This window comes from Argentina silus, assembly GCF_951799395.1.
Source record: "Argentina silus genome assembly, chromosome: 8".
Classification (NCBI taxonomy): domain Eukaryota; kingdom Metazoa; phylum Chordata; class Actinopteri; order Argentiniformes; family Argentinidae; genus Argentina; species Argentina silus.
Genome location: NC_139662.1, coordinates 8,353,426 through 8,366,778, shown reverse-complemented (window position 1 = coordinate 8,366,778; position 13,353 = coordinate 8,353,426). Strand labels below are relative to the sequence as shown.

General features: G+C 46.1%; 1 protein-coding gene across 1 annotated transcript in view; it reads left to right on the top strand.

The window, feature by feature from the left end:
- Positions 1-12,343, top strand: part of cd34 (CD34 molecule) — a 22,947-nt gene extending 10,604 nt beyond the window's left edge. Inside the window, exons 2-8 of the mRNA XM_083676031.1 lie at positions 2,869-3,015; positions 3,308-3,639; positions 3,940-4,020; positions 7,256-7,370; positions 7,483-7,535; positions 8,491-8,649; positions 10,077-12,343. Of these exons, the coding sequence (XP_083532157.1) occupies positions 2,869-3,015; positions 3,308-3,639; positions 3,940-4,020; positions 7,256-7,370; positions 7,483-7,535; positions 8,491-8,649; positions 10,077-10,268 (1,079 nt within the window). The 3' untranslated portion in view covers positions 10,269-12,343. The remainder of the gene's footprint in view (positions 1-2,868; positions 3,016-3,307; positions 3,640-3,939; positions 4,021-7,255; positions 7,371-7,482; positions 7,536-8,490; positions 8,650-10,076) is intronic.
- The last annotated feature ends 1,010 nt before the right edge of the window (positions 12,344-13,353 follow it).

Sequence of the window (13,353 nt, the reverse complement as noted above, 5' to 3'; positions counted from 1 at the left end):
TAATACTCTCACAGGAGAAACAGGGGAGTTAAAAGGCCGACACACACTATAAACAGCTATTTCCTAGGAAGCACTTGAGTATAGAATCTGGAGTACAGGAGAGTCAACCAATTACGCATGAAACATTCGTATCACAATGCAACATAAACAGCTTTTTCCCCTCTCATCGTTACTGGCCCGGAAGCACTTGACTATAGAATCCGGAGTACAGAAGGGTCAAACAATTAATCACGAAACACTGTAGGACGTGCTGTAGTATCACAATGCAACCATGTATTGCTGTGAGTATTTGTAGTACGTTCAAGAACAATATCCTTTGAAACTAGTGTATTTAATTCCATGAATTGAAACACCTTGAACATTTGTGAATGTAAATACAGTAGGCATACGACGTGTACTGTGACCGTGAGCATGAGGTGAGGGATGAGGTAGGGGCTTGGTTGCTGGAGTTTGGAAGCTTAACGTGCATTCTTTTTCACAATGACTATCAATAAACATCGCCGCCCAGGGCCAAAGGGAGTTAGCTAAAGGCTTTAATAACACAGTTAAAGTTTCAGGATTTATGCCCAGTTAAGCCAATTAAAATATATGACCTGCTCTGCACAATGTCCAATGCATTGGCGCTGCTGTCGAGATAAAGTGCACTCCAGGAGGGAGGTGTAGTGCATTTTACTGGGCTTAGTGTGCAGTGTTGGACACACGCTATCATGGGTGGCTATTTGGTACCTATTCATCATGGAAAATAGTGACGTAATGTGTATTAACCCCTTGTTGAAGATGCTAACGTCGCTACAAAGGAATGGAAATGCTAATGCAAGGGTACGAAGGTGGCTGCTCTTTTTATATCAAATTCATCCGCATAAAAAAAAAGGGACGTCCAAATCGATGAGATCGTGTAAACATTTTACGGCGATTTGCTAGATGATGTGTTGTGGTATCCTCATAAGCTCCTTTTAGAATTGTGCCATCGCTTTGGTGGTTAGATGATAATTGTTCCAGCTTTTCAAACCACAAGTGTTTCCAACCACTTCAGGCAGAGTCTTCAGACTTGCTGTTGCAGTGTTAAAGTCACAGTATGGGTTGGGCATATTCTCTCCCCTCAATGTTGACAGCAAATTGCACACACGTTTGGTGCATTGCATGGCTTCTTAAAGAAAATAGACATGTCGTTTTGATATCTTATAAGGGTTGCAGCTATACATTTGGTTCTGATTACTAAAGTAAATGAAACATTTCTCAGCCAGGGACCGAGTAAAAGTGCACCATGTTTGAGTCTGAACCTGCTGAGCACACAGATACAAGAACCCCAAAAGTAAGGCAGTGGAGGATGTGGAGGAGGTGGAGGAGGTGGAGGATCTCAGCTGTGTTAGAAAGAGCACCACAGAGCTGATGGAGGCTCTTCTCATGGTTGATTTCACTAGTGCATTCATGTACACCAGGGTACTGTAAAGTTGACCACAATTGTTGTAAAACATTCAATGCAACATGGCTGTTAATAAACTTTGAATAAACTGTAATCATTCAAGTGCAAAGCAGGCACACCCTTCTTAAACTTTCAACACTAGTGTTGATACAATGGCTATTCAGTTTTAGCTTGTGGGTGTGTGTGTGTGTGTGTGTGTGTGTGTGTGTGTGTGTGTGTGTGTGTGTGTGTGTGTGTGTGTGTGTGTGTGTGTGTGTGTGTGTGTGTGTGTGTAGTACCTTTCATTGGGAAGGTGTGTGTGTGTACCAACAGGGCATGTGTGCGTGTGTGTCTCTCAGTGTAATCAGACAACACAGCTGGTATTGACATCGGTGTGAGGCAGAGCCAGTGCTGTTCGTCTGCATTCTGGAACCTGGGTGAAAATGAGTTTGGACTCAGGGAACACGAGGCTCCAGAATGCCTGCTTACATAGCATGACACACCATCTGCCTATGGGGACAGTACTAAAAAACCTACCCCTCTAAACACACAAACAAAGCAATGTTTGTAACTGTACTAATATAAGCAAAGTTGCATAGAGCAGTATTGCCCATCCAATTATCCCTAACAGTACCTCAAGCCTCAACATCAACTTTAACTCAACTAAAATGACACAAACACTAAATTATCACCCATTGACCTCACATAAACTCACATGGTTAATCGTTTTAGTTTCACCTTACTCTACCGTCAGCCTGGCTTGCCTCACGCTTCAGGCTACCCGATACAAACATTATCTTCTTTTAGGAACAGGATCTCTCCCTGGGAGTGGGTGTAGAGAGTCAGACATTGTGACCTTTCAGGGCGACGTTTATTTGTGCAGCCCATGGAGAGGGCATCAGCGCACTGTTTGGCCTCTTAATTACCTGGGGCTCCTGAGCAAACAGGGCCAAATTGCTTTGGCGTCACGGGCCTAGGCACAGGGTGTGGGTCAAAGGGCCAGGCTGTCTTAACCTGCCCTCCACCCCGGCCACATTCACACAAACACACCACCCACGTGCTAAAAACTCACCCCTGCAATTAAAGTCCCTATAGGCTCCATGGCTCGTGAGGAGTGTGTGACACTACTGTGAGTGTGAGGATTGTTAGTGTTAGGTGGCCGAGCTATCATAGACATTGTATTGGGAGTTGTACTGGGGTGTTCAGGAGTTGATGCAAAAACAATCGGAGGGCATTCCTAATGCACCTGTTATCTGATGCCCCACCACCACTCTATGTTCAGTGTGTATACTTCTGGTGACACTAACAAGATGAAAGAACCATCGTACAATCAACCGGTTGCAGCTTTTAGTGTCGGATTTAGTATCAACCATGATTTAGTTTGGGTTTTAGCTTGGACAGTATCAGATGGGACAGTGTCAGGTCCACATGTACTGTATTGAATCCTGTCTGTTTCTCCCTCTCAGATGGAGTTGTGTGTGACGAAGACGCTGACCCGACAGATGCGCCCGCTGACCCAACACCATCGCCACAAGCAGACAGCATGGACACCCCAGACACTCTAGCCACAATTACAGCCGTAATTGACCCCACCGACAGCCCTTTAAACACAGGTAAGACCCTCACGAACCCTCCCGGCTGTCCACACCACAGTGTCAACGTCATCCTATCAAGGAGGTGAAGAGAATAATGGTTCTTCTCGTGAGACTTGAGAAGAACTTGATGATAACACAAGAGACTGAATGGGTCTAGCTATTGAATACAAGGCACAGTACAATACTGAGTAATATTAGGTTTTTCATCAATTTGGTCTCTTACTGTATACCCATTCGTAAAAACTGCATCCAGATATCTGATATTCAGAGCTGTACAGTACTGATTAGCTGTAAGTATGATCCTACTCAGCGTCTTCAGAAGCCATCCCAGCAGACACCCAAGGTACCACAGCCATGGACCCCGCAGCGCTGGACACGGCCGTTACCCCAGCCCCCTCCACAGCCGACTCGGCTGAGACCCGGGTGGTGTTGGCGACAGTGCTGTCTCCTGATGACGTTCTTGACAGTGCCATCTCCACCCAGACCACCGCGAGCCAGGTGATGATAGGGGATGATGGTACTTCTGGTACCACCAATGAGCCTCTGGTGGTGGTAACAGCTAAGGATATCCTTACCACCAACCCCCCCGTTGTCCCCGTTGACGTAGAGCCGACCACCGAGGACCCTCCTGTACTCGTCTTGGTGAGTAGGTTACCCACGACCCAGCCAAGCTGGGGAGGGGCTCCAGAGTGTGTTTAGAGCAGGATGGTCAACTCCTGTCCATGTGGGCTGCAGTGCTACAAGGATTTTATTTTTTTTCTAACACACCTGACTGAGCCAAAGCATGTACAGAAAATAAAAGCTGTGTTGTAAACTGAATATAGGAAAATATAGGGAGTTCATGGAGAGATGGGTTTACGGGGGTGTCTCTCAGTACATGGCTAGGCTTTTCGCCACCTCTGTCCTCCATTGACATGCTCCCTGTCTTCCCTGTTCCTGCAGCCCGTTGTGGAGTGCGTGGACATGGAGGCCATGAAGGACAGAGATGCAGTCAAGGTTATTCTGGCAGAAGCTTCCGATTGCGTAAGTAGAACAACTGGGTTTTCCGTATCCAAATCGCTATGAAAAATCAGTAGATTCATCCGTTCTCAGAATGACGATGAAGTCCAGTGAATATCTGATCAGGATCAAATCAGAAGTGGATATGGAAATGGATAGGACAGTTTGACCTTGAGCAAACACGCCCAACCAACATGCCCACTCTCATGATATGACAGGAGCTACAGTAGATACTGTATGTGAATTTCTTCTCCATCACATTCATAATCAAGTTAACTGTTTTTTTTTTTTTAATGGACTTGCCAATGGCTCTTGAGCCAGTCCACCCTGGGAAACCCCCCCCCCCCCGCCCCCCCCCCCCCCCTCTTGCAGCTTGTCCTGTGTTTCCAACCGCTAAGATATCAACGTTTGCCAGACAGGCAAACAGACAGACAGACAGGGGGAACGTGCTGGGGCCCATTACCCTGGTACCATGTTCCGTTTGCATGGGTCCTTATCTGGCTCCCTGCACCTTGGCCTGGGAGGAAGTCGCATTCCACTTAAGAACGAGAAGATTAATACGTTTCAAACAGCTAGTTGGAAATATGGGCCCTGATAAAGATAGATCTTTTTTCTCAGACATTCTCTAACCGTTCTGAAACACCCGTCGGCGCAGGAGACAAACGAGGCGGAGGAGGACTGGTGTTTCCTCCCTGGGCGTCTCTGTGGTCTCCAAGGGTCAAAGGTCACATGGAAGAATAGCAGGGGTGTGGTCTGGTTCCCTCGCTTGACTTCGTCAAACGCTTAGTGTGATGGAATACCAAAGGCTGTTGACTGCTGCTTTCACCTTGGAGACTAGGGCCCAGAGTTTTTCCTGGTCAGATCATGATGTTTGTAAAAATTAAGATTTAGGCCCTAGTGATATCCTATAATAGAATATACGCCAGTTAGCTGACACTTTTATCATAAGCAACTTACAGTACAGTGAGTGCATACATTTTTTGGTGTATGTGGTGGCAGCGGGAATTGAACCCACAACCTCTACCAACTGACCCACACAGGACCACTCCATGTTAACAAAGAAAACCATCTTGTCAGAGGAGCAAGGATGTGCTATTAGAGCTCAGAGATATTTCACCCCAGGTGCTCTAAAGCATCTGTACACCTCGTAGAGTCTGTCATACCCCCTGTTATACATCCCACCATTCTCTCTTGTAGCTGTCCTTTGCATGAGGAGGCAGTTCTGCCATTACTCTACTGTCATATTCTGGACATTCAGAGAGGGACGTTTAAGCATCTGTTCAAGTCATCCATGTGAACCTGACACGGAACATGGAGAGGACCAGAGTACTTGGCCAGCAGATGAGGTTTGCAACGTGTGGAAAAAACACGGGACATGAACGGTTTCGAAGGACCTCGATAAGAGTAAATGTCTACAACATTGTATCCGTTCCCAGAAGTAGAGATCGCACCAAAGCAGTGGGAAAAAATCTCTCAATGAGAAAAGTCCCGGAATATAGTCGCTAAAAATGTTGCTGTAAATTCCCATGAGAAACGCAGTCCCCCTTTTTTAAGTCAACAACACTCACTAAAAACGGCAGCGGCTAATAATAACGCCATCACCAGAAAGAAAACACACATTAGTCACACTTGAGACCAAACACAGCTCTCTCTCTCTCTCTCTCTCTCTCTCTCTCTCTCTCTCTCTCTCTCTCTCTCTCTCTCTCTCTCTCTGTCTCTCTCTCTCTCTCTCTCTCTCTCACTCTCTCATATGGCCGAATGCAAGTATCTCACAGCAGAGAGACATCTCGTCCTGGCTGCCAAGAGTGAAGCTGAGGTTAAGCCAGGCGAGGAACACTGTGACGAACGTAGAGTTCTTGAACGCAACTTTTAATGGGTCACTTGAGGGACAGACAGGCAGGCAGGGGGAGAGGAGGACAGGAGGATACAGTACAGAACATCCATTAAACTTGTACTGTACACTGGAAGTTAATGGTGTAGGGTTGGATAGGGAGTGGAGGGGGGGGGGGGGGGGGGTTGATGATGTAGTGCGTTCCTCCCTACCCAGAGGAGCAGATGATGAGTGGTACGGGGAGGCCAGCTGTGGTGTGGGCCTCCTCACTGAGGATTCAGTGTTTTTTTTTGCACACTGTGGCCTTTGGGGACGCGAGCGCTGTCTGGATCACATTACACAGCAGCACACATCGCCAACGCTCCCAAGGCCCTTGTGCAATGTGATGATATCATAGTTCAACGACAAGGTGTGGTCACTGAGCTGTTTTCCATCCGACGTTATACCTCCACCATTACACACACACACACACACACACACACACACACACACACACACACACACACACACACACACACACACACACACAAACACACAAACACATATGGCTTTACACACACACACACTGATAGAGAGAGCATGCTCAGCTGGACATATTCACACGCACACCCACACACAGTGTTCAACACTCCACTCCTGAGGATACATATGGATACATGAGAGAGGGATAGAGAGAGACAGAGAGAGAGAGAGAGAGAGAGAGAGAGAGAGAGAGAGAGAGGGAGAATGTGTGTCTGTGTGAGAGGGAAAATGTGTGTCTGTGTGAGAGCAACTGACAGCTCAAACTCTGACCTCATCATGTGCTTGGTGTGGTGACAGACATGCATGGATGAAGAGTCCACAGCTCAGCTTTAGCAGCATTGGTGACTGTGTAGCAGTGCATACAGTAACACAATACTCTGGGCACCTCAGGTTTTCTAGGGAAATTGTCATGAGTACTGTTATTTTGATGTATAGCGTACAACATTAACCTAGGCCTATATGGTTAATGCTGGAGCTAAGAAAAGGCCTTGAAGATTTTATCGGACCACCCAACAGTCTCTTTGAAGTGCTCCCCTCAGAGAAGAGACTTAGGGTCATTGAAAAAAAAGAAAAGAACGCTTCCATAGCATTATAATATGTATTGTATTTTTTCGACCATATTTTTAACCTTTTCTAAGTGTCTATGTGTATGGATGTTATTGTGTGAAACTGTCCTCGTTTTGACGTGTGCTGCACCCAAGCAAATGCCTATCAATCTACGACTGGTATGGCAATACACTCTTGAATCTTGAATATTGAAAGGTCACGGCTGGAGTTTGAGATAAGGGTGAAGATAGGGTTAGGACTGGAGCTGTAGGATTAGGGTTAGGTTTTGTGGATACAGGATGTTTGATTAAGATATGGAGTTATGAAGTTATCAATATGATCAATCATATGTTCCTACAGGAGGGTACCAAAAGCAAAATAGAGTCTTTGCCTGGGACTTGGTGCACAACGTCTTGCAAACTTCAAGTCTTCCAGGATAAGGGCTCCAAAGAAATCCTCATAGCAAGCTCTGACAGTAAGTGTTTTCTTCTAATCGTCCTATAATCAATCACATTATAACAATAGAAATGACTCTCTAGATGCCAAAACAATCTATTTCTCACTTTCACATTTGTCTCCCCTTCCAGCTAGTATCAAAGAACTGACTAAGACCCTCCATGGTGAAGACATCAGGGTCCCGGTAGGTGCACACTCCTTGATAGCACAAACACCGTGTTTACTGTAACATTTAACATACATTCGCTAGATGGAGGGGAGATACATTATGTATGCATACATTTATTTATGCATTTATGCATATATTATGCATAAATGTCGATTCATGTATTTGTTTTATGATGCACAGCTTTAAATAGACTTTGACATGAGTACTATTCAGGGGAGGCTGGACAAGTGTTTGATACCATTCCTCATTCCATTCCATGCATTGCAATGAGCCTGTTCTCCGATTTCTACCTCCGCTAGCCTCCCCTGGTGCTATTGCACCTTACAGGGCAGATCTGAGGTTACTGTAGCATGGAGTATGCAACTGCTGTCGGGCCTGACTACAGTAGGAATCACAATCAGTTTGAATATACAGCCCCAGAGAGAAATAACCATGACGTAAACACACAGCTTCTACTAGGCTGAGGAATCTTCTAGAGACTCCCTGAGCGGCCCCGCCAAGGACGTCACTACCAGCTGACACACGCCTGTGAACACAACACATCGGTCTCCTCCCTCCCTTCCATCCTCCCTCCCTCCCTCCCTCCCTCCCTCCCTCCCTCCGTCCCTCTCTGGCTTGGATGTCTGGTCCCTCTTCATCCCATCTGGTGTACTCACGAGGCCTTAAACTACCCTGATCCTCCCTGGATGCTGTAACAGAGTTCACTCTCAAGTTTATCCATGGCGTTCTGTAGGAGGGCTGGGCCTAGAGACGCCCTGAGAAGGGTATTCTAAGGGGAACATCATGGGTTCTCTTCCTATTGAACTCTGAACTCTGTAAAACTAAACCCATCTGAGTGCCTTGTTATGATACAGTCTTATACTCCTCCTAACTCCAGACCTCTCCCTTTTGTGTGTGTGTGTGTGTGTGTGTGTGTGTGTGTGTGTGTGTGTGTGTGTGTGTGTGTGTGTGTGTGTGTGTGTGTGTGTAGCTGGGAGTTACAGAGGTCGAGGTAAAAACACAGTCAACTCATGACAACTCATACGTGTTGCCGACCTTGCTCACCTTGGGTCTGGGCCTGGCCGCAATCATCATCGGAGGCTACTTCCTGAAGAACCGCCGCAGACACAACGCCAAGGGCATGAGGCTGGTGAGTCAGGCTTCACTTTACTGCCACAGACATTAGTTAGGGCCAGGAGTTTTTCCTGGTCAGGTGACATGGTCAGGAAAACCTCTTGGCCTTACACATATTTCCTAATGTCCTCTATATGTCAATATTTTTCACATGAAAGCCATGATTAAATTGTTCTACATGTCATTTGCCTCTGACTTTAGGTTGGAACGCATTGGTTGTACTCATAGGTTGTCATCAATTCTCTTGCAGCAGCGGTTATCGTAAAGTAAAGTTATCGTAAAGTTTAAATTTGACTATAATAATATACGCTTTTATCCAAAGCGACTTCCATTGCAGTGAGTGCATACATTTCAGTATATATGGTCCCAGCAGGAATCAAACCCACAACCTAAGCGTTGTTAGCGCCATGCTCTACCCACTGAGCCACAGAGGACCACAGAGGACTCTATCCTCTGCAGTCTGCAGCTTTGCTAGCTAACTATAGACCCCCATGACTACCACTGGGCAGAACATAGAAATATAATTAATTATATTTCTACACACACACACACACACACACACACACACACACACACACACACACACACGCATTTGCTCGCACACACACACACACACACACACACACACATTAATTATAGAATGCACTACAGTATATGTATGTGCTGCATTGTGTGATTTCAAACACTGATCTCACTGACCCACTTTCATGTACCACCACCAGGTGCATATGATCACAAGTGTTTCATTACAGACAAACAAAGTTTCATAAAAAGGCTGCTTTCAATGAAATGCCTCATTATGAATGATAGAATGCACACATTTTTAAGGGGCGGGGGGGGGTTCCTGTTTCTTATGTTGGAAAACTGATAAAAAAAATCGAAAAAACGTTCTTTTCGGAGGAATTGTTACCATGTTGCCATGTAATTAGGCAAGTGTTTTGGCGTAATATCACAAAGGAACAGCAAGAGTGTCTGTTCCAGCGGCCCACGCCCTGAGAAGGAGGGGGGTGGTGGTGGTGCTCTCTGAACTGCCATATGCAACTGCACTCTTTCCTGTTTCATCTCCCAGCCAGAGACACAGCTGGTTCTCTCTACCACCGCTCATGACGTCACATGGTAAAGACCTACTAGACACGTGGTGTGTTGTCAGACTAGAGAGAGCTGCTACAGTGGATCCATACTGTCAAACGGGCGACATATTCCTCTGATCCTCACAAAATGATGCCTTACACTGTACATTTACAGTGTCACTATGGCTGTTTGATATGAAGCATCTACGGTTTAATTGCGATACATTATGAAATGATACACTCCCACATAGGGTTGTTACTGTTTTATTGTGTTTCTTGGTCATAAAGTATGTTGACCATGTTGTGTGTGTGTGTGTGTGTGTGTGTGTGTGTGTGTGTGTGTGTGTGTGTGTCTGTGTGTGTGTGTTGTCAGGCTGAGGATTCCTACCCAGCAGATGAGGAGAACCAGGGCAATACTCTGGTGTCCGTAGCCCCCCTCACCCCCCCGGAGACCCAGGAGAAGCCCAGCATCAATGGGGAGTCCCCCGATGGAGCCAAGACACAGCCCCCACCCACAAACGGCCACTCTACCACCAAGACCCCCGTCGCCGACACAGAGCTGTGAAGACCCCCACCCCCCCATCTCCCCCGTCCCTCTCCCTGGATAACAATGGAACAGAACCCCCACCCAATTCCTTCAACCTCCCACTCCTTCCCCCTCAGAACCACAGAGGCCCCATACCACAGTGGACACCAGGGACACCCCCCCCCCCCCCCCCCCTCCAAGTCTGTGGCCATATAAATCATATGTGTGTTGGTAATGATGATGATAATAATGATGATGATGATGATGTTGATGACGATGTTGAGGCTGCGCCCCTGGGTTGTTGACGGCAGGCAGGCAGGCAGGCAGGGCTGGAGACCGGAGACCGGGGCAGGACTGGGTGGAGCTGGTTTCCGTGAATTACCACTGGCTCCCATGCCTGCAGCTGGGGTCACAGTCTGCAGCTGTCAACGCCCAGGAGGGTCCCTGCACATGTCATCAGCTCTAAAGGCTTCCAACAAAAAAAAACATCAGTTGAAGCGCAGTATTCATTTGAATCGGTCCTTAGTCGATCATAAAAGCGTAAGAAGAAAAAACACAGCCTTGAATCTGTTGACATCTTAAGTTCAAATTGATGAGCTCTGAGTTTGTTTGATTGTGTGTTTTCTGTATGTGCATATGGGTGTGTGTGTGCATGCACATATGGTTGTGTTTGAAGGAGCGTGTGTGTGTGTGTGCGTGTGCGTGTGTGTGTGCCTAATGGATCGGTGTGTGTACGCGTGTGCGTGCGTGTGTGTGTGTGTTTGTATGTGTGTGTTCCTCTGTAGTTCCTCTACCTTTTTCCGACTGGGATGTTAATTCCGACCCTGTAAAGCCCACTACAAAAAAGGGTCTCATCTCATCGTTGTGGGCATAGGGTGGGGGGAGTGCATCACTGCTGAACACAGTTCGGAATTAGCTCCCCTGTCGGAAATATGTGCCAACGAGGTGTGTGTGTGTGTGTGTGTGTGTGTGTGTGTGTGTGTGTGTGTGTGTGTGTGTGTGTGTGTGTGTGTGTGTGTGTGTGTTTGTGTGTGACATAAGCCACGCAAATTGTACAATTTTGTAAAATTCGTAGACAAGGTGATGGCTTGAGGAGTTAGGTTCCCCAAGGTGAGGAGAGAGGGGTCCTCTTTAGGTGCTTAATCTCAAACGTCTATCCATAAGAGGTGAAGCAGGAAGCAATTCCCCACTTCGTCACTGCTAGCTGAACTGCAAGCTGTACTGAGATCCTGGGATCAGCCTATACCCTGACAGGAGGCCAACAACGACACTGTGGCCCTGGCTAACTGCTGAAAACCAATGCGACTGACACTCATAAGACCTGGGACACAGTGTAGGGTGTATGAGATCCTCTTTGTCAGGTGCCAATCTTTTTACATCAGTATTATGCTCTTTTTAATACCTTTGTAATGGTATAGAATTCGTTAATACATCAGTATTCTATTGAACAGTGTTGTATAATATGATGTTGTTGTTGTGTTATGGGTTTTTTTCTTCTTGTGTACTTACACTTGCTTTGTCCTATGCCAAAGAGATCCATTTTGCCAGCCTGCCATGGAGAGGGAGAGGGAGAGGGAGAGGGAGAGGGAGAGGGAGAGGGAGAGGGAGAGGGAGAGGGAGAGGGAGAGAATGTAGAAACGTTATCCACTGCAGTGTCTTTTACAATCATTTCATTGTTGTCATTTCATAGTAGAATACACATTCTGTTTGCTATGTTAGAGTGCCTGATTTCTTTAGACCTGTTGCTCGATTAGTGTCTCCTCCTTCTTGAGTGCTCAATGCTAAGAATACAGCATTCTGGTTCCACTACTCTGTCAAGATCTGATGTTTTAATCAGGGGTTAATGGAATAGCATTTCCATTACACCTAGCAATAAATCATAAGATTACAGAGAGAAAAGACCCCCAAGAAAGCATAATGTTTATCTAACTTTAAGAAAACTCTGTTTTGAGCGCATAAAGGTTTCACCTTACTTTACCTTTTTCTTTTCATTCATTTCCTGTCTTTTTTTTTTTTTTTTAACATTCCAGAGTGACTGTTTAATTCTACTAGCATCTTAAAGTTCAAGATAGGAATACATTTTGGAAAATAAAGACATTTTTTATGAACCATGACATTTCCATCTAATTTCCTAAGTGTAATAGGATGTCAAGCTCAGCATCAGACCACAGTGTTGTACTCATCTCCACCAAAACTGCATGTGTTCCTCACATACCCCCTCAGTCTGCTTCACTTACTCTTTCATCTGCTAAGCTTTAAAGGAAAAGTTTGGCTTGGGGAAAATGTCTCAAAGATCAGTTGCACGCATAGCATGCATTGTGTGTGTGTGTGTGTGTGTGTGTGTGTGTGTGTGTGTGTGTGTGTGTGTGTGTGTGTGTGTGTGTGTGTGTGTGTGTGTGTGTGTGTGTGTGTGTGTGTGTGTGTGTGTGTCCCACACACACACACACACACACAGCCGGTATGTAAATCCCATACTTGCCCATAAGATGCACAGCTGGTTTGCATAAGCAGTAGTAATGACATCACTTTACACAGTTTTGTGTTTCACTGTTTGGGTGGGGCTGAGAAAACATCCCACAGCTGGTTTTTGTTGGGCAGCGGTGGTGGTCGTGGTCATGTTCATGATAACCAGGTGCCTGTATGCTGGTTCCACAATGACAGCTAGACAAACAGACCAATTGGTTATTTGCTATGTCTTTACAGAAAGTCACGAAAAGCTACAGCTAGTATCTGTCCTGATAAGCCCATGCTGATCCCACTGTACAACCCATATTCAGACCGTAGATTTGGATTCGGTACTTTCTGTCACTTTATCCAGGGGTTGGTCAACAGATATGTGCCAAATTTCCAATGCCCCTCACCCCATCCCCTCCACCATCCACACCCTCAATTTAATCACAAGATACCCGTGTGATCCCTGCCCCCCCTCCCCCCTTCCCACCACCCCACCCGAAAGGAAAATAGTCACCCAAGGCCATTGAGAATTCCATTATGGAATGTGTTCCCTTAAACAAAGACCCAATGTGGCTACAACACATCTCTGATGTGACACAAACATCTGTTTTGTTTGTATCCAAAAGAGGAGCACAGACAGTGGATAGAGGAGACGCATCTCAAGTCTGTG